Source organism: Dendrobates tinctorius, unplaced genomic scaffold (genome assembly GCF_039654945.1).
Source record: "Dendrobates tinctorius isolate UK_male_01 unplaced genomic scaffold, ASM3965494v1 ptg000156l, whole genome shotgun sequence".
NCBI lineage: Eukaryota > Metazoa > Chordata > Amphibia > Anura > Dendrobatidae > Dendrobates > Dendrobates tinctorius.
In genome coordinates this window covers 24718148-24739772 of record NW_027361823.1, presented here as the reverse complement: position 1 = coordinate 24739772, position 21625 = coordinate 24718148, and the positions used below count along the sequence as shown (strand labels likewise).

Genomic DNA, 21625 nt, shown 5'->3' with positions numbered 1-21625 from the left:
GTGTGACCAACCTGTCAATCAGTTCTCCAAGCGATGCTCCAGATCGCTTGGAAAACGCTAGCATTCTGCAAGCTAATTACGCTTGCAAATCGCTAGTTTTTCCACGGCAAAATCGCGGGAATTTAAAATGCAATTTTCCCGCAGAATGGAATTCCGGAATTCTCGCGGTAACTTCCGCGAGAGTTCCGCTACGTGTGAACGTAGCCTTACATTGCAATTTTATTGTTGTTTTGGGGCAGGTAAAATGTTTTTAATGCCTCTTATTGCATGGATTTGCACTATTGCAAAAAACACCTCTGGTATTCAGATTTTTCTTGATTAAGCCATTTACCGATCGGGTTAATTTCATAGTTTTAGAGATCGGTCGGACTTTTACGAGCATTAATTTGTAATGGAGAAGTGTGTTAGAACTTGTATATTTTTTGATATTTTAAAACTTTCTCTCTGCTTTCTATTGTACTTGTTAGTCTCCTAAGAAGATTTGAACCTGCAGCAGCACCGCAGTATTACTGGGTATAGTTCTCCTATGAACGCCATCCACCGGAAGGCCTTCACAGGAATGCCATCATGGAGAGGGGATGGGTAGTCAAGGCAACCCATCAGCACCCAAATTTGAGCAGATGGATGCTTAGGAAAGGTCAGTTACCTGAAACGTCTGCTATAACTGCTGTCACAGACTAAGCAGTTATCGGCAAGAGCCATAGAATGCAACCTGTAGAATTTAACGAAGGTGTGAACAGTGGCCCAGAAGGCAGCCTTCATAAGAAATCAAGGAATGATCACACTGAAGACCCAGACCGCTCTTGTGGGATGAGCGGTAACCCCAAAAAGTGCAGACGCTTGCAGCCGATATGCTAAAGATAGGGTGTGCAGATCGCATGCAGCCGTGTGCGATACTAGGCGGATGACCGGAGGGGGCGGGCAGGAGGCGGGGCTTAGCGGCGGCATGCGCTACTGGCAAAAACCGCTAGTGTGAAACTAGCCTAACATCCCCTAAAAATGGAGGTTGCTGCCACCAGCAATGCTACTTTCCATAGAAGTAACTTCAAGCACACTCTGCAGACAGAACAGACAAGATCCAAAGGATCCACCAGACGCCTGCATCCAGAGCAGACAAAGAAAAACCTAGGCATAGGGAAATCTTTGGGGAGGAAATATCTCTGCTTGCACTCCAAATAACAAGACTTTCCAGGTTTGGTACTAAACCTAGGCAGATTGACCCAGTTAGCCAGACCATGCCAAAGGCTCTTGGGTTTCAGAGAAGCCCTTGGATCTCACAACATTGACTTTACCTTAGCTGTATTTAATGGTGTCACTGTTAAATTGTGGTTATTATTTATTTATATAGCACCATTGATTCCATGGTGCTGTACATGAGAAGGGGTTACATACAAATTACAGATATCACTTACAGTAAACAAACTAACAATGACAGACTGATACAGAGTGGAGAGAGGACCCTGCCCTTTCGGGCTTACATGCTACAGGATGGTGGGGAAGGAGACAGTAGGTTGGTGGGTTGCAGCAGTTCCGGTGTTGGTTGAGGTGATATCACCGGTAGTGGTGAGAGAGAAGGAGGTAGCGGGGTCATTGCAGGCTGTAGGCTTTCTTGAAGATGTGGGTTTTCAGGTTCCTTCTGAAGGATCCAAATGTGGTTGATAGTCGGAATTGTTGGGGCAAAGAATTCCAGAGAATAGGGGCTATTCGGGAGAAGTCTTGGAGGCGGTTGGGTGATGAGCGAATAAGTGTGGAGGAGAGAAGGAGGTCTTGGGAGGACCGGAGATTACGTGAGGGAAGGTATTGGGGGATTAGTTCAGAGACATATGGGGGAGACAGGTTATAGATGGCCTTGTAGGTCAGTATTAGTAATTTGAACTGGATACGCTGAGGGAATGGGAGCCAGTGAAGAGATTTGCAGAGGGGAGAAGCGGAGGAGTAGCGAGGAGAGAGATGAATTAGTCGGGCGGCAGAGTTAAGGATGGACTGGAGAGGTGCGAGGGTGTTAGCAGGGAGACCACAGAAAAGGATGTTGCAGTAGTCAAGGCGGGAGATGAGGGCATGCACAAGCTTTTTAGTAGATTGAGGGTTGAGGAAAGGACAGATTCTGAAAATATTTTTGAGCTGGAGGCGACAGGAGGTAAAAGAGCTTGGATGTGCGGTTTGAAGGACAGGGCAGAGTCAAAGGTTTCTCCGAGGCAGCGGACTTCTGGTACTGGGGAAAGTGTGATGTCATTAATTGTTATAGCTAGGTCAGGTAAAAAAAGATCTGTGAGATGGTGGAAAGATGAGTTCAGATTTGTCTACATTGAGTTTGAGGAAGCGAGAGAAGGAGGATATGGCTGATAAACACTCTGGGATTCTGGACAGCAGAGAGGTGACGTCTGGGCCAGAGAGGTAGATCTGAGTGTCATCAGCATAAAGGTGGTAGTGGAATCCGTGGGACTTTATGAGTTGCCCCAGACCAAGTGTATAGATTGAGAAGAGTAAGGGTCCTAAAACAGAGCCTTGGGGGACTCCAACAGAGAGAGGGTGGGATGAGGAGGTGGTGTGGGAGACGCTGAATGTGCGGTTGGAAAGGTATGAGGAGATCCAGGATAAGGCAAGGCCTTTGATGCCGAAGGAGGAGAGGACCTGTTGTAGGAGGCAGTGGTCAACTGTGTCAAATGCAGAGGACAGGTCTAGAAGCAGGAGTATAGAATATTGTCCATTTGATTTGGCTGTAAGTAGGTCGTTAGTAATTTTGGTCAGGGCTGTCTCAGTGGAGTGATGGGGGCGGAAACCAGATTGTAGATTGTCAAAGAGCAAGTTAGATGATAGGTGGGAGGAAAGTTCAGCGTGGACATGCTGTTCCAGGAGTTTGGAAGCAAATGGAAGCAATGATATTGGGCGATAGCTGGACATAGCGGTTGGGTCGAGGGTTGGCTTTTTAAGGATAGGCGTGATTGTGGCATGCTTGAAAGCAGAAGGGAAGGTACCGGACGTTAGTGATAGGTTGAAGAGTTGGGTTAGGGATGGGATAAGTGCGGTGGGGAGGAGGTGGGATGGGATGGGGTCAAGTGCACAGGTTGTGAGGTGCGATTTGGAGAAGAGGCGATTAAGCTCCCCTTCAGTGATGTTGGAGAGTGAGGTTATGGGGTTTGGGCATTGGTCTGGTATACACAGGACAGTGAAAATCAGGTAGTGACAGAGGAGGGGGCCAAGGATTGTAGATACACAGAAAGGCTAGTTGAAAGCTATCAGACTTTCCTTCTACCTTGACCAGCTTGAACAATGCAGGGAAAATGTCAAATCTGGAGAATGGAAAGAGGTAAAGCCAACTCTGACCAAAGAGTGGTCAGAGTTTACTGCAAAGATTTTAAGGTCTCAGGATCAGGTATTATAAGTTGGGATTTTGTGATTAAGACAAAGTACAGAGAAAGTCGTGTCAGGAGTGCATGAGCAAAATCAGAGCTGGCTGAAGACCTCTGAAGTGATCCTACTGTCCTAGATGTAGAATTGCTTGGCTGAGAAAGTTTGCAGCCCAGTTTTCCACTGAATGTGAACAGTAGAGAGTGCAGGAAAGTGAAGCTAAGAAAATATCAAAGAAATATAGGCAGCTGTAATTACCAACACACAATACTAATGCCGTGCAGGATGCAGCAGGCCCCCCCATGATAATGGCGGAGGCAGCATTAAGCCATATTCTCACATTCAGTATTTGTAAGCCAAAGCCAGAAGTGGAACAATCAGAGGAAAATTACAATGGAAACACAATACCACTTCTGATTTTTTTTTCACACTCTTGCTTTTGGCTTTCAAATACTGACCAAATACTGAAAACGTGATTGTGGCCTTAGTGTAAAATACTGATGAGAAGACTACTCATAGCTACCATTCATGGGCACCTGTCACACATGTGCATTTTGTAACTGTGCTGTCCCAAATTTATCCTGGGAGCCTGTTGCATCTTGTAGTGGAACATGACACTCCGACCAGTGAAGGACCTTGACGATTTTTACTCCTGGCTAAGGGGCTACAGGTGTCCCATGATGGTTCACATAGGCCTCAAAGCACTCAAATAAGAAGGTCTCAGAAGGGAGGACCGGTTGTAGAGAGCCATAAAATGACTTTCAGTTCCAGGACAGACTGCAGGCAGGATTCCTACAGAGAACTTGAATGGAGTGATGATTGAACACCGCCCTCCAGCCCAAAAGACTAGCATTGGACATTACTAGCTGCCATTGAAGGAGAAAGGAAAGATCTGCCTGAAACCAGAGAAGGGCTGTCAACCACCAAAGGGCTACGAAGACTAGAACAGAAAAACTGATGCAGCTTTATAAGGACTCCACTGACTTGGTTCAAAGAGAATAAAATGTTGCAAATATTGAGTGAAGGGCACTGAGTTGAAGACAGACCATCATGCAAAAACACCTCAGATGCAACACAAGGTCTCCAACAAAGCACTTCAGTTCAAATAAGGGAGAACTTGTTTAATGACAGGAAGACCCAAACCACCCAGGTGTGTCCAAAAATTGCAAGAGATGGAATGGCATCAGACATAATTTATGTTGATTAATGAACCAAATAAAGGGCTCCAAGGAGTTCAAGAAAATTTGGAGACTGGACAAATATTCCTCTCTGGACATGACTTTCACCAGAAGATCATCCAGATACAGGATAATTGATACCCCTCTGCCATAGATGACCACGTTAAGAGTCTTCACCAATCTAAAAATAAGTGCAATAAACTGGAAATTAAGAGAACAGTTCCTATTGTTGGTAGGACTTAGCAATGGGAATGTGAAGATGAGCATTAAGTACGGCAGAAGAAATTCTTCTCTTCTGTAGTGACAGGACTCCATGCAAAATATTTAGAAAGGGGAACAAATTTGATCATGTAACCTAGAGATAACCCTCCCTGACCAAGTTGTCAGTTAGATTATCTTGACAAATCTCTTGGAAAAAGGACAACATCCCAGTCATTCATCATCTCGTCTTGACTTTTTCCGAAGAGCCCTTCCCCTGCAAAAGGGAGCCAGTAAGGGACTTCCCATGCTATATTGCTAACAAAAGCCTGCAAGTAGCAAATGCTCTTGAGAACAAGGAGGATATTTAAAATAAAAATGTTTAATAAGCAGTTTATAATTTTAACTATTTAAGAAGTTGAGAAACAGACAGAAAAAAAAAAAATGTCACACCACTAAAATATATGAACTAGAGAGCTCCACTTTTAGTACATACCGATAGCAAGTCAAGGCCATCTTTATCAATGTTCTTCACATTAGAACCAAGGTTGCCACCTTTCCATTTTGGAAATGTATTCTTGTAGTCTTGCAATGATTCCACTTCTGGCCATACTTCATTATTCGGTGTTCCCAGAGCTCTGTATACGTTTAAAAAATAAAAATATGGAAAGTTAGATTGTTACACCATCATCAATGCCTAAGGATCCCTTCACATTGCGTTTTTTACCACGTTCAGTGGTCCCATCAGGGCTCGTGTGCAAGCACCCCCTGCTAGATGGTTTACGGCGTATGCGCCGATGAGGCCATAGACTAAATGGTAAAGACTGTGAACGTGCGCTTCGCCGTGCATCATTTTCAGGAGACTACACCTGAAAATAATGAGTCAGATCACACGTTGACCATCAGTGCATGTGCTGAATCCCAATTTGTGCTGGGTTGAGACATGCCTTGACAGAAGCACTGAACGTGTGCAAGAAAGCAATGTGAAGGGAACCTTAACTAAGCAAACAATTTTAATTTTGCTTTTATAGACCTTAAAAGGAATTTAATCAGAACTTCTTTATATTTTCCCTATAGAGCCAAGCACATATTGCCAGTGCGTCACTGACAATATGTAGATTGACCGCTGCAGGGAGCCGGCGGTCAACATGTCAGCAGTGACGCTTCTACAACAGATCAGAGCAGAAAAGGTGCAGAATTGCTCAGCCGAGCTCCTGCTGTATTCGGGTCATGCACAGTTCCTAAGTCAATTTGCAGGAACTGCAAAGAGATTAGGACTAGGGATTTGCGGACCCGTGGATGTTTTGCTTTGGCAAAGCTAGTTAAAAGTTTGGTTCAGAACTGAACTTTACCCCGAAACCAAACCAATAGAAGACATGGGGAACCCAAACTTGGGAGCATAAAAAATGGTTGTAAAATGGTCATCGTTAGGACTACGCTAAATAGGGGTAAGAGCAGGACATGTGCCATTCAAACAAATGTGGATAGGACATGCAAACCTAGAATAAAAAGAAATTATAACCTTGAACCAGAAAGCAGGGGTCCAAGTGGAGCAGGAGATTGAGGAGCAGGTTGCCAACACTATTTTAATTGAACAGGCAGTGTAAATCTGATTGCCACTCTCTCTCTGTATACAGGATGTGTAATATGCATGTTTTCAACCCAAAAAATTGAAAGCATCAAACAGAAGATGCGGCCGTTTTGCTGCTGCAGCTGCTGCACAAAGAGAGGGCATGGTCAGTGTGTGCCTGCTATGCACCCATATGAAACCACCTTCTGCTGCCAGCTGGTGACAGGACATGCTGTGTAACTTCATAGGCCCAAGTACCATTCGATGAATGGCAAGTCCAGAACAAGTAGATGTGGTTTTAGATTGGTTAGCTGAGAGTAGTTTCAAGCCCTTTTGTCTGCTGAAAGTGATTTGGCACTTGAGGCCCATGGGCATCAGTCTTCCATCTCACTTCTTGCAAATCTGGCAAGCAGTCTGAGCCCCAAGTCATGCAGCAGTCACTTCTGATCTTTGACAACTCTGCTGGCTGTGGTTCCATGGGACAGCCACCTGGACCTGGCCAACAATTGAAAGATTAAGTGCAATGATGCCCAACCACTTGTTAGTGCAAACAGACCACCGCAGCACATTTCTCATGATGCGGATGACAAAAACACAGGTGCCAACCGCTGCAGCTTTCTGCTGTGTGTACAACAGCAAGGAGGGCAGGGTGGAACATCATGTGGTGGTTATTAGGAACACACAGATTACATGGTGGGAAATTTCAGAGACATATGGAGGAAACAGATTATGGACAGCTTTGCTACTAGCTTGAAGTAGATGCTTTGTGGATATTGGAGAGAATGACGGAATTTGCAGAGGGGAGAAGCAGAGGAGTAGTGAGGACAGGAGTGAATTAGTAGGGCAGCAGAGTTACAGACTGACTGGAGAGGTGTAACGATGCTGTGTGTGTGTGGTGGTGGTGGGGGGGGGGGTGATGAGGTCCTAGATCTAGATCCACATGAAGTCAAGGTGATTCAAGTCATGTGTGCACTACAGAGGGAGGCGGTGGCCAAATTGCCCCAGCTGCACAGCAAACGTGAGCGCAGGGTGCAAAATCTACGAGGCTGGCCCCTAGCTATTATGTTGGCTACTACTGCGTACCGTGGCCATTCCTTAGCATTTCCTCTGTCTGTTAATTTTATTTCTATATACCAGACAGCCAAATAAAAATCAGTACAAACTAAGACAGTTTTAGCAATTACAGGAGTAGTGAGGGCCTTTCTCGCAAGCTTACAATCTACATGTTGCCTCCTCCACAGTCCAGTGCAGGCCGGATGTGCACGCTTTTGGTGTTTTCACTCTGCTGCTCGCCTGTCTGCACTGCAGCTTCACTTCAACCTTCCTGTTCCCTACCACATATGTGGCCTACCCATAAGGTAGGACTCCTCCTTGTATAAGCTGGACAGCCTGAGAGCCACAGCAAGCAATAGTGAAGCTTCAGCACGGATGGGTGAGACGCTCTGCGGAACACCACTTAAGCGAGTGGGTCTCTATGCAGGACGTGTGTGCCATGTTGTGCTGCTTAGAGTATTCTACCAATATGGCCAGCGATTAAGATGCCATTATCACCGTTACCATCCCCATACAACTTACATTTACGTACCTGAATATTCTGAATAGTTGATCTATTTCTGAATCGCCATGGAACAGCGGCTTCTTTGATGCAATCTCTGCAAATATCGTGCCTATACTCCATACATCAACTGGGGTGGAATATCTCACAGAGCCCAGGAGGACTTCCGGCGCCCTGTACCACAAGGTCACAACCTGCAGTGAAGAGGAATAACTGGTATTTAATTGGACATTAACAGGTCTTTCAGTGCTCTATCGTCAATGGCCCATTTCCAATACAGAACCCATGACTACCCAGCTGCAGAACCAAGTATTGCATCATGGATCAGTGTGTGTTGCATTTCCAGCATTGTATGACGTTTGCATAAAACAGATTGAGGGAGGCCTGCTCTTTGTAAGCTTTGGTGGGAATGACATACAAATTGCCTCAAGGAAACCATATCTATTGTGCATATAATTAATAGATATGTGATCATGCTGCAGTGCAGGCACCACCTTGCCACCTGCTTGCAGAAAGGTTTTTACCCCCAAGCTATGTAGAGAGGTCATAAGCCATACACATGAATACCTAATCAGAGCACCACATGAAGTGACTGCAAAGTTACTGACAAGTAGATAGTTACCGAGGATGGCAGGCAGCAAGGATTCTGTTAGTTGGTGCTGCTCATTGTATCACACAGACATACAGGGAAAGGAGGAGCACACATGGGGAGAGAGACCAGGCACAGGGGGATGAGCACACGGGGAGAGCACACATGGGGAGAGAGAACAGGCAAAGGGGGAAGAACACACACATGGGGAGAGAGACCAGGCACAGAGGGTGGAAAACACACATGGGGAGAGAGACCAGGCACAGGGGGATGAGCACACGGGGAGAGCACACATGGGGAGAGAGAACAGGCAAAGGGGGAAGAACACACACATGGGGAGAGAGACCAGGCACAGAGGGTGGAAAACACACATGGGGAGAGAGACGAGGCACAGGGGGATGGCAGTGACATTACTACTTGTGGAGTAGATATTCCTCGCTGGGTTCTCAGCGATCAGCACTATTAGAGTGTGTGTACATGGCTCAGCAGTCAGTATCACACAGTAGAGGATTAGATACACAGCTCAGCAGACAGTCTGTGCAGCTCTCAGAGCAGAAGATCTCACCACCTGTAATGTGAGACCCCGGCTGTGCAGAGAGCTGCTGATACATTGTAACACAAGAGGCGTGCCTCACCGCTCCGTCTGCATGCTGCTCCTCTCCCCCCCCTCCCCCCAGTCCTGGTCTCTCCAGTCTCCTATAACAGCGCGGCTCACATTGAGCTCAGAAGTTATAGGGGGAAGTGGAGTTCACAGATGCACTGTGGGCTCCAGTAAGATTGCGTCGATCTCCTCCCTCTGCTGTGATGTGAACAGCCTGGGGGGGGGGGGGCGTGCCCAGATCACAGCTGGGAGCTGCTCAACACAAGTTATTGAGTAGGCAGGCGACTGTTGTCTCCTATACCCAGGGACAGCTATATTTGCAGAGTGTAAAGGGGGTTTTACACATAGTGATATCGCTATAACGTCACCGATTTGTGACGTTATAGCGATATCGCTATGTGTGATACTAACCTCCGACCGGCTCCCCCGCTGTCTGTCACTCATCGCACGAGATCGGGCGGCTCCATTTCTCGTCGTCAGCTTCCTGCTGGGCGAGACGAGCGACGCGTGGAGGCGGGCGGGAGGACGTCAGGATCGCTGTGTGTGAAAGGTGAATATCGTGCGCTGCGTCGCTGCTGCATCGCTGTGAGATCTGTGTGAAAGCTCACTAGCGATCATTTAGCGATGCACCAGCGATCCTGATCGGGTCGTATCGCTGGTGCATCGCTAAATGTAAAGGGGCCTTTAGTGTGTCTTACGCTCCTGCAAAGCAAAATGGCCCAGTGGCTGTAAAAATAATTTTAAAAAAAATAATTTTTTATTTTGTATTAAAATTTATATAAATAATGATTTTTAATACAAAAAGACAAATTGCGGCACCTTCCCTTTAAAGAGAACCCGTAGTGTCCCCAACACACTATTGACCTGCAGATCTAGAATTAATCTACAATTTAAAGGGAACCTGTCAGCAGGATTGTGCAGAGTAAACTACAGACAGTGTCAGGTTGGCACAGTTAACCTGATTACAAATGATACCTTAGTTGATGAAATCAGTTTTGTGGCTGTTTTTTTTTCTTCTAATTTTTGATTTATTGATATCCTCGTGCTCCATCGCAGCCTGTTTGGGTGGTCTTCATGTGGTGCTCTGCTTAGGCATTCATCTGTATGGCTTCTGACAGGTCACTGGTCCCTCACTGACCTGACCCCTATTTTACATACTGATCATTATATGTATTGAAAAACAAAAAAAAAAAAAAAAAAACACAAGAAAAACGTAAAAATCACATTCAGCAGGCATGCAGCGTGATAGCATGTATAATGTGCATGAAATTGTTTTTTTCTGAAAGAAAAAAAAAAAAAAAAAAAAAAAGTCTTAAAATGGCACCTGCACAGTAGCATCTATCAGCAGTCTGATAGATGCTACTGCAATGAAGCCATAAAGATAGAGGGAGAAAAGAAAAAACCTTGTGTCCACCAAGATGGCACCGGCAGCACCTGGGCAGTAGCATCTATCGGATCACCCACACCGATTTAACATTTTTTTTCTTTCAGAAATAAAACAATTTAATGCACATACATGCAATCGTGCTGCAGCACAGGCGCCACTGCACGTTGAAGGTCCTCTTTTTTCAATACATATAATAATCAGTATGTAAAATAGGTGGGGAAAGTCAGGGGGAATCCGTGACTTGTCATAAGCCATACAGATGAATATGTAAGCAGATAACCACATAAAGCCCACCACAGGCCACCATGAAGCACAAGAATCTCATTAATCTTTATTCTTAGTTTTGAGTTAAACTACCACAAGATGTCCATTCTTCAGAGCTGCAAAGAATTTAAAAAAAAAAAGCTAAATTGCACGATTGCTTGTTTTAGCAAGGACTTTGCAGTATCACCCATTTTAAGTAGGGACAAAAAAAATGTTACATTTTTAAATGCCATATCACTACACATTTATTTTTTCTTACCTCATGTGTATAAACACGGACAGGGATGCCAAATGCTCGAGCCAACCCAAAGTCAGCCAACTTTATTACTCCTTTACTGTCTATTAACAAGTTCTGGGGCTTCAGATCTCTGTGTAATACTCTTCTGGCATGACAAAACACAATTCCTTGTAGGATCTGATACAAGTAGCTCTGTCAAACACAAGAAAAATATACAAAATGAACAAACGTAGGGCAAAGCAGAGCACTGGTCTACAGTGTAACAATGAAAGAGGCATAATCTGGATTGGATATTTCTCACCTTTACAAGCATTGCCTCTAAATATTGACCACTAGGGATGGAATCCAAATACTTCTTCAAATCCATAGAAAGAAACTCAAAAATAAGATATAGCCTTGAATCTTGCATCAAAACATCCAGAAGGCTGTGGGGGAAATATATTAAAATCAATTACTGCCAAGTATAGACACTTCTAGAATTAATACTTTGTTTCTGTCCATTACGCTCTGGTGGAATTATACTGACAGGCCGAGATCTGACTTGAATTCAGTCTGTACTCCTTCCCCTGCACTTAGGTGCAATCATTTACCAGCACAGTCAATGCATTCAATACCTTTTTTGCTTTAGGCCCTAATCAATGTTTAGAATTTCATGATGAATTTTGAAACCATTGCTACATTATCCCCTTAGGCTAAGTTGACACTTGCGTTTGGATGCTCTGCGTAGGGCTGCAGTTGCGTCCACAAGCACCGTTTTGAGGTGTCCGCCAAACACAACATGTTGCATTTCTGTGCGAACCCGGCCTTAGTCAGCGCAGAAATCTACCAGGAAATTTTAGAGCACTTCATGTGCCAACAAGCTTCGTGGAGATGGAAATTTCATTCTCCAGCAGGACTTGGCACCTGTCCTCACTGCCAAAAGTACCAATACCTGGTTTACAAACAGTGTCACTGACTGATTGGCCAGCAAACTCGCCTGACCTTAACCACATAGAGAATCTATGGGGTATTATCAAGAGGAAGATGAGAGACACCAGACCCAACAATGCAGAAGAGCTGAAGGCTGCTATCAAAGCAACCTGGGCTTCCATAACACCTCAGCAGTGCCACAGGCTGATCGCCTCCATGCCACGCCGCATTGATGCAGTAATTGATGCAACAGGAGCCCCGACCAAGTATTGAGTGCATTTACTGAACTCATTTCAGTAGGCCAACATTTTGTATTTCAAAATCATTTTTCAAGCTCATGTTATAAAGTATTCTAATTTACTGAGATAATGACTTGGGTTTTCATTGACTGTAAGCCATAATCATCAACATTAACAGACAAACACTTGATATAGATCACTGTTTGTAGTGAGTATCTTAAGGGTGGTTTTACACTTACTGTATTTTTGCGGACCGATTTTGCACCCCAATAGCTTTCTATGGGGCCACAAAATTGGCCCGCAAAAACTCAATGGTGCGCCGTATGGCCGTGAAAAAACATCGAGCATGCTCGATTTTTATCACTGCGTACGGACACGGCGCCCATTTAAATCAACGGGGCCGCAAAAAAAAAAACAGAAGTTTGTTTTTGCGGCGTGCCGTCACTTCCGGTTTTGCAGAACGCCGTTTTTTCTCCAATACTATTTCCAAATGCAGTAAAATTTTGTGCTTCCATGAGGTCGCCGCACACGTCAAATCTCTGCATGCGAACGCATCCACATACAACGCATGTCCCTGCGTACCCAATGTTAAAGATAGGTATGCAGGGAAACGCAGGATGCATACAGAAGTAGGCGGAGCTTCATGGAATAAGAAAGGAGGAAGTAGGCACCAATCCGCAGCCCTCCTGAACGCAAATGTGAAACCAGCCTAATACGAGTTTCACTTTTTGTATTGAATAACTGAAATAATTAACGTTTTGATGATATTCTACCGTATATACTCGTGTATAAGCCGACCCCCCTTATTTTGCTACAAAAAAAACTGGGAAAACTTATTGACTCACGTGTAAGCCTAGGGTGGAAAATGCAGCAGCTACTGGTAAATTTAAAAAAATAGGCATTAGACATACCGGTAATAATGTTTCCAGGAGTCCATCCCTTGCCGCCTTGCAGGGACAAGAAGAGCACACAAGAGGTTAAAAACAATCTCCACCCCCATTCCCTCAGTGTTTTTCCAAGTACCACACAGTGGATGATGCAACTGAACACTTTATTTACAGAATCATTACGACATATGACAATTATTTCAGGAAGGGAACCATCCGTGCTGTCAGGATGGACTCCTGGAAACAATTACCGTAGGTCTAATACCTATTTTCCAGGACGTCCCTCCTGACAGCTCCAGGGAGAATACCAAAGTATCCCCTTAGGGTGGGATGACTGCCTGGAGAATCATTCTCCCGAAAGCAGTCTGTTGGTTAGATAATATATCTAAAAATATGTAATGTTTACAGAATGTGTCCAACCTGGACCAGGCTGCGGCCCTACAGATTTGGTTTACTGAAGCCCCTGCTCTTTCTGCCCAAGAAACTGATAATGCTCATGTTGAGTGAGCTTTTAACCCTTCTGGGGGAGGAACCCCCTGAGAGAAATAGGCTAAACTGATTAGCGATGTTATCCATCTCACGATGGAGGCTTTTGAGGTTTTCCTCCCTTTGTTTTTCCCCCAAAGAGTAGAAATAGGTTATGGTCCTGTCTCCAACCCTGTGTGGCCCTGATGTAATCAATCACTGCCCGGCCTACGTCTAATTTGTGCAGGGCCCTTTCTTTGTCATTTGAGGGGTTCTCACAAAAGGCTAAATTATTTCCTGGTTTAAGTTCTGGACTGATGCAACTTTGGGCAAAAAGGTAGGGTCGAGTCTCATGATTATACGATCCTCCCAGATTCGGAGATATGGGTCTCGGATAGATAGTGCCTGTATCTCACTTATCCGTTTCGCGGTGGTGATCGCCACTAAGAATGCTACCTTCATGGTTCGATGTGAAATGGGCATCTCCTGGCTCTGGATAAAGGGATCTAAGCAAAGGGACCGCAGGACAAGACTAAGATCCCATGGGGGGACTGACCTCCTTGATTGTGGGACGCAACCTCTGAATTGCCCTGATAAGTCTTATTACCCAGGGATGGGAAGCCAAGGGGTAATCAAGAAAGGCGCTTAATGCAGAGATCTGGACCTTCAACGTGCTCAGCCTTTATTAAAGCCTGCCTGAATGAAATCTAGTATCATTGGGTTGTCTGGTTTTCCTTCCGCTGAGTCGGGCCTGCCACAATCTAGACAGAATCTTTTCCAAATTTTGTGGTATATCGCAGAAGTTACAGGCTTTCTGCTGGCATGAATAGTCGATATGACCTGGTCTGACAGGCCTCGAGCCATCAGGATCTGCCGATCAGGATCCAGGCTGACATGTGAAGTCTTCCTGGATCTTGAAGAACCGCCCCTGGTGAATGATGTCTTCCCTCTGTGGAAGCAGAAGTGGTCGATCTTCTGCCATAATTCCCAGGAGTGGAAACCAGCTCCTTTTTGGCCAATAAGGTGCTATCAGTAGCACTCTTGCCTGATCCTCCAGAATCTTCCTGAGGATGGCTGGAATGAGAGCCATCGGGGGAAATGCGTATGAGAGAGTCTGCCCCCACTTCTGGCTTAGGGCGTCTACCCCCTTCTGGATTGTCCAGTGGATTCAGAGAGAAAAACCTGTACGTCTTGGTATTCTTTCTGGTTGCGAAGAGGTCTATGTGCAGACTTCCCCAGTGCTGGCATAGGTTTTGGAAAATCTCCGTATTCAGTTCCCACTCCGTGGGACAGATCTTCTGTCTGCTTAAATAATCTGCCACTGTATTTTGTGATCCTTCGAGATGGACAGCTGTTACTGACAGAACCGTATTTTCTGCCCAGAAAAAAAAAAACAAAAAAAAAAAAAAAAAACCTTTTTTGCCAGGTCCTGGAGTGCCCAATGCCTTGCCTTGTTCCTCCTTGATGCCGGAGGAAGGATACCGCCGTCACATTGTCCGATAGAATCTTGACGTGTTGGTTTTTAGTCAACCTGATTTCTTCTTAGAGCCTCCCATGTGGCGTAAAGTTCCTTGTAGTTGGAGGAAGTGGACCGCATGTTTACCGGCCATTCTCCCTGAAGAATTCTGCCTTCTACTGTAGATGAGCCCCCCAGCCCCATTTGCTGGCGTCTGTAATGATTATGATGCATGGGGAGGTAAACCAGGGGACACCTTTCCTTAGGTTTTGTTGCTGCATCCACCACACCAGGGATCTTTTTACTGCTGGAGACAAGGCAATTTTCTTGTCTAGGGAGGTCTGGTGACGATCCCAGGCGGCAAGTACTTTTTGAAGGGATCTCAAATGGAACTGTGCCCATCAGATACAAGGGATGCAGGATGTCATGAGGCCCAGATCGAGCATTGCTACTCTGATGGAAACGCGGCCTTTTTGAAGTTCCTTCATGCTGTCTCGTATCTTTGTCTGCTTTTCTGGTGGTAAGAAGGAAGTTCTGCTTCTGGAGTCCAGCAGTACTCCCAAATTTTTTCTTCTTTTTTCTGGTACTAGGTCCAATTTTTCTTTATGATCCAGCCCAGGAACTCTAGAACCTCTATTGTCTTCTCCTTGTGCCGCCGCAGTTCCTCTGTTGATCTCGCCACCAGGAGGAAGTAGTCTAGGTATGGAATGATGATTATTCCCCGATTTCTTAGGAACGCCACCACTTCCGCGATTAGCTTCGTAAAGACTCGAGGCGCCGAGGCCAGACCAAACAGAAGACACTGAAATTGAAAGTGGCAGGTCCGATTCTGAAGTCTTACTGCAAACCTCAGGAATCTCTGTGACATTGGGTGAATTGGTACCTGATAGTAGGCACTTTTCAGGTCCAGGGTACACATCAGGGCATTCTTGTCTATGAGATGGACTGTGGATCTGATTGACTCCATTCGGAATTTTTTGTACGTTACCCAGGCATTTAAGGGTTTCAGGTTTATAATGGTACGGGATTCTCCGGATGGCTTTGCGATGGCAAATAGGGACGAATAGTGGCCCGCCCCAATTTCTGCCTGGGGAACCGGAATAATCACACCGGAGTTTGCCAGTTCTGTCACGTCGACCCACATCTGGGAGTAGTCTTTTATTCTGCAGGGGGAAATGGACCTTTCGGGGGGAGGGGATGAAAATTCCACTTGTTAACCCTCTGCTATTGTTCTCAGTACCCACTGATTTTTTGTGATCTGAGACCACTGGGAACTGAATTCTCTGAGTCGACCCCCTATGTTGGTATAGTCATGTTCTTCTGGATCTAGTACGAGATCCAGAAAGGGGGGGGGGGGGGGGCCTCTAGATCTTCCAGCTCTAAAGTGGGTGCTACCGTAGGAACCCCTCAGAGATCCCCTGGTATCTATAGTACTGCTGTCTTCTATATCCCCTGGGTCTACGAAAGGGCTGGTCCCTAGGTTCCTTTTTCCCTGGGAACCCTTTCTTTACATCAGATGCTTTTTCTAATATATTGTCTAATGCTGGGCCAAAGACTTTTAACCCAGAGAAGGGAAGGGCACAGAGCTTGTTTTTAGAGGCTCATCACCTATCCAGGTCTTTAACTAGATGGCTCTGCGTGCCGAATTTGACAAAGAGCCATTCCGGGCAGATATTCTAACGGATTCTGCCAATGCATCGGCTAGGAAGGCTGCGGCTGACTTCATGATTGGAAGTGAATCTATAATTTCCTCCCTTGGGGTTTTTTTTTTTTAGTTAAGTGTTGCTCTAACTGCCCCAACCATAAAAACATAGACCTTGCTACCGAAGTAGCTGCTACGTTTGTTTTAATTAAGGCTGCTGATGTTTCCCAGACCCGCCTTAGTAGGTTATCCGCCTTCCTATCCATGGGGTCCCTCAGACTAGACGCGTCCTCAAAGGGGATCGTTGTTTTCTTGGCCACTTTTGCCACAGGGACATCAATTTTGGGAACTACCTCCCATTCTTTAATGTCCTCGGGGTCGAAGGGGAGACGTCTCTTAAAGTCTCGAGATATCACGAGACGCTTTTCCGCCTCCTCCCATTCCTCCAGGACCATAGCTCGCACATGGTCGTTCACTGATAATACTACTTTCCTCTGCGCCCTAAGGCCCCCGAACATCATGTCCTGTCTGGACTGATGTTTCTGGACCTCCTCAATCTGCATTGTGCCTCTGACCGCCTGTACCAGATTGTCTGTATCATCCGAGGAAAAGAGGTATGTTTTCCCATACTCCGGTTCGCTAGTGCCCAGCTCGCCTTCTTCCTGATCCGACTCCGAGGAGTAGGAACCTTCCTCTGAACTAGGCTTCATCTCCTGTCTGGTTCGCTTAGCACTGGGGCCTGGACTGGCTGGCTGTGGCTGGGACAGGGTGGCCACGGAAGCCTGGACCTCCTCTCGAATCAGCGCTCTCATCTCCGATTGGAGGGACGGCTGTTCGCCCTTCATTACTTTGGCCGTTCAGGTATCGCACAGCAACTTCTTGTGCTTGCTGGGGAGCTTAACCCTGCATACAGGACACTTCTTGGGCTTCCCTGGGTCTTTCTCCGCCTGCTTGGTCGTGGGAGAGGGCGCTGTCGATTGTGCCTTTTCCTGCATAGTGCAAGAGAGGGACAGTCAGGCTCTGATCTGGGCAGTCCGGGTCTCGGTCGGTCTGCGCTATGCGCACTTACTCCGTCTGGGTCGATTCTGCTCTGGTTCTCCATCCTTGCTGTGAGCTTCTGCGAGGTCAGGACAGGCGGGTGCTGCCTGTCTCGCTGATGCCGCGCTCTGCTCCTTCAGAGCGCCCGCCGGTGGCCTGTATTTCCAGCGCTCTGACGTCACCGTCTCTACATGCGACTTCCGGTTCCCGCACTGCTGACGGCGTCGGAGCCGAGAGCCTCCGCTGCGGGACCCCTCCGGTAAGCCGACTCCTCTTGTGCGTCCCTCCGTGGAGGAACACGAAGAAACACTGAGGGAATGGGGGGTGGAGACTGTTTTTGACCTCTTGTGTGCTCTTCCTGTCCCTGCAAGGAGGCGAGGGACGTCCTGGAAATAAAAATAGATACCAATAAAAGTAAAATTAAGTGAGACATCAGTAGGTTAAATGTTTTTGAACATCCACATCGAATCAGGAGCCCCATATAATGCTCCATACAGTTCATGATGGGCCCCATAAGATGCTCCATACAAAATACACCCCATATAATGCTGCACAAAGGTTAATAATGGCCCTATAAGATGCTCCATAGATTATGCCCCCATAAGATGCTCCACAGATTATGCCCCTATATGCTGCCGCCGCTGCTGCAAATAGAAAAGAAAAATGACACTCACCACTCTGTCCCTGGAAGCCAGGTGCCGGGTCCTGAGCAGGTGACAGGTGCCGGTGTCGCCGCTGGCTCAGGACCCCAGCACTGGTGATATTCACCTGTCCCCGCTCAATCGCTGCACCCACTCGTCTCTTCCGGGTCCCTCTGTCAGTGACTGTTCAGGCAGAGGGCGCAGCGTGCACTAACTACGTCACCACGCCCTCTGACCTGAACATCACAGCCAGAAGACGCGGAGGACAGTAGTGCACAGCAATGGACCGGGGACAGGTGAATATTGCATATACTTACCCCCTCCTGGCACGGTCTCTGCAGCCCCGCTTCTCCTGGTCAAAGGCTCCTTCCTTCAGCGGTAACATGGTACTGCTCACTAGAGACATCATGACTATAATGAGCGGTACCACGTGACCGCTGAAGGAAGGAGCCCGAGACCAGGAGAAGCAGGGAGGGGGGGGGGGGCTGCAGAGACATTCCGGGGGGGGTTAGTATGATCTGGCACCCCCGCTAACCCTCCGACATATGACTCGCGTATAAACAGAGAGGGGGACTTACAGCCCCATAAAATGGGCTGAAAATCTCTGCTTATACACGAGTATATATGGTAATTTTGTGAGAAGCACCTGTAGATAAAAAAAAAAAAAAAAAAAAGAGAAAGTACTAAAGCAGGGGTCCCCAACCACCGATCCGTGGCCCAGGACCGGGCCGTTGCAATGCTGTAGCACTGTAGTGACAGCTGCAACCGCCGGCTTCCAGAAGACATCGATATTCACCCTCAGTTCCTGCATCCCTGTAAGGCGCAGCAGCTTCATCCAGTGCTGAGCGGTCACGTGGTATTGCCCATTAAGGTCATGAATATGGACGTGACCCCATTCCCATAGGCGTGGGGTCCATATTCATGACCTTAATGAGCGGTATCATGTGACCGCTCAGCACAGGAAGAAGCTGACGCGCCAAGATAGAGATGCAGGGAAGTTCAGCGACTGTGTGAGAGCAAAGTATGATGGGGGAGGACGGGGGAGCCCAGCCGGTCCGGTGCCTCCCTTCTTCATGTGATGACGTCCTCTTCTCCCATCCTGTAATGGCTCCGGCGCAAGCGCACTGCTCTGCCCTGTTGAGGGCAGAGCAGAGTCCTGCAGTGCGCAGGCGTCGATGAGAGGTCAGGCGTCGATGAGAGGTCTGGCGCCTGCGCACTGCAGAATTCTGCTCTGCCCTCAACAGGGAAGAGCAATGCGCCTGCGCCATTTCAGGACGGGAGAAGGGGACGTCATCGCATGAAGAAGGGAGGCGCCGGAACACCCACCTCGATAAGTAAAATATAACGTGTTTTTCTTCTCTTTCAGGTTACATCGGAGGCTTATCTACAGCATTACAGAATGCTGTAGATAAGCCCCCGAGGTCTATGCCGGCAGCTGAAAGGCCAAAAAAAGGGTGACAGATTCTCTTTAACTGCCATTGTCAAATTCACAAAGTGTGCGTATTGTAAAAAAGTTATTTTTAATATACATTTTACCAGTCAAATTTTACACTCGACAAATACAGAGAACTGTTGCAGGTGGTCAGTATTTCATTGCCAGTGGACAGGGTAGTGTAAAAAAAAAAAAAACCCACACATACCGCAGCTAAGAGTCAAAGAGCCGCTAGCTGCAAAAGATGCACCACCAGCAATAGCACCGGCACCAGCAGCTGTCTAGGAAGTATTAGTACCAAATACAGGTCACAACTGGCTCCTCTCTGGCAGTCAAATTAGTGGTGAGTTAACGAAGGGTATTATGGAATATATGGCACGTCACTTGCCCCAGTAACAGCATGATGAGGTTTCCGCTACCATCGACAGTCAGTTTCAGTGATTGTTCCAGCAGAGAACTGTCTGCCTGATCACAAATGGCTAAAAAGGGATACATTTTTGACCATATGAATTTAAAATGAGTTATGGAGAGTTCTCTATGACGTTACTAAGGCTGTGTATGGGGTAGATTGGATTCACACATCCATTTCAGATCACAATGCACAGAACAGCCATGGATTCCCTGACCCCGAACTCGGCATACTCATAAGAATGAGGATGTCAGAATCTAGCCTTAAAAGAGATTAATAGGGGCTGGATACAATTGTAATATTTGTTTTGTAGCACATACAAATCCCAGCAAATTTATTAGCCATAAATTTAATTTTCGGAAAAAAAAATAAACCTGACGGATTTGAATTTTAAAAGATTTGATCATCTCTAGCAATAATGTCTGCTGATTATTAACTACACAGACGTCCATGTAAAAAATAACTCATGCATATATTCAGGATTTTGAACATCTTGACCACCTCAGGTTTGAAAATACACCAAACGGCCAACAAGTCAGCAGACCATTTTCCAGGAGCTTGCAGCTCTGACAACGCTTAATACTTTACAAAGAAAGTCAATGGGAAGTCTCAAAATACTCTCGGGCATCTTGATAGTGAAAACTATCAAAATGCCTGGGGTGGAAAAAAAATGCTAAGACAATCAATGGTGAAAAACAACAAACAAAAAAAAGAAAATAATGATGCTTCAAGACCTTTCAGACAAAAACCGCTGACATGACCTGAAGAGCTTTTCTTGCGGAAAAGACATGTGCAAATACTCTTAACCCCTTCACAACAGGGCCATTTTCCAGTTTTGCCTTTTGCTACCTTTATTCCCAGAGCAATAACTTATTTTTATTTTACTGTCAATATGGCCGTGTGAGAAGTTTTTTTGCGGGATGAGTAGTATTATTGAATGACACCATTGATTTTACCATATAATGTACTGAAAAAAAAAAACGGGAAAAAAAATCCTAGTGTGGTGAAATCACAATTCCACAGGTGTTTTGGGGTTTGTTTTTATCATGTTCACTAGATGCTAAAAAAAAAAACAAAAAAAAAAAAAAACTGGCATTAGGATTCTCCAGGTCATTGCGAGTCTGCAGATAGCAAACATGTCTAGGTTCTTTATTGTTTAAGTGGAAAAAAAATCCAGTTTGTAGAAAAAAAAAAAAGCCAATCATTTGATGGCCTGTTACTGCAATGTACTGCGACTAAAAAACTTAATTCTGGAGTTTTGATTTTTTTTCCTAATCACGCCATTTAGGCTATGTGCCCACAGTAGCGTTTTAAACCTGACACAAAACCGGACTCCTTCCCAGAAAACGCGCGTTTTCCGCGCGTTTTTTGCTAAAAACGCACGCTTTGATGCTTTTTTTCCCCCACGCGTCTTCTGGACCACAGGAAATAGCTAAAAACGCGGACTAGCCACAAAATTAATGAACATGCTGGGTTTTTAGCCGCTAAGCGCTTCCTTAGCGGTAAAAAACGCATCCATTGGCACAAAAAGGCCAAAAAGCATTAAAATGATTGGGAAGCTTCTTTTAAGCGTTTTTGA

General features: G+C 46.0%; 1 protein-coding gene across 2 annotated transcripts in view; it reads right to left on the bottom strand.

Moving 5' to 3' along the window:
- CDK1 (cyclin dependent kinase 1) overlaps positions 1 to 21625 on the bottom strand; it is a 40388-nt gene that overhangs the window by 4469 nt on the left and 14294 nt on the right. For both annotated transcript variants that reach the window (XM_073548286.1, XM_073548287.1), the window contains exons 4-7: positions 11230 to 11353; positions 10950 to 11120; positions 7880 to 8043; positions 5221 to 5362 (exon numbers count right to left, since the gene is read on the bottom strand). In XM_073548286.1, the coding sequence (XP_073404387.1) occupies positions 5221 to 5362; positions 7880 to 8043; positions 10950 to 11120; positions 11230 to 11353 (601 nt within the window). The remainder of the gene's footprint in view (positions 1 to 5220; positions 5363 to 7879; positions 8044 to 10949; positions 11121 to 11229; positions 11354 to 21625) is intronic.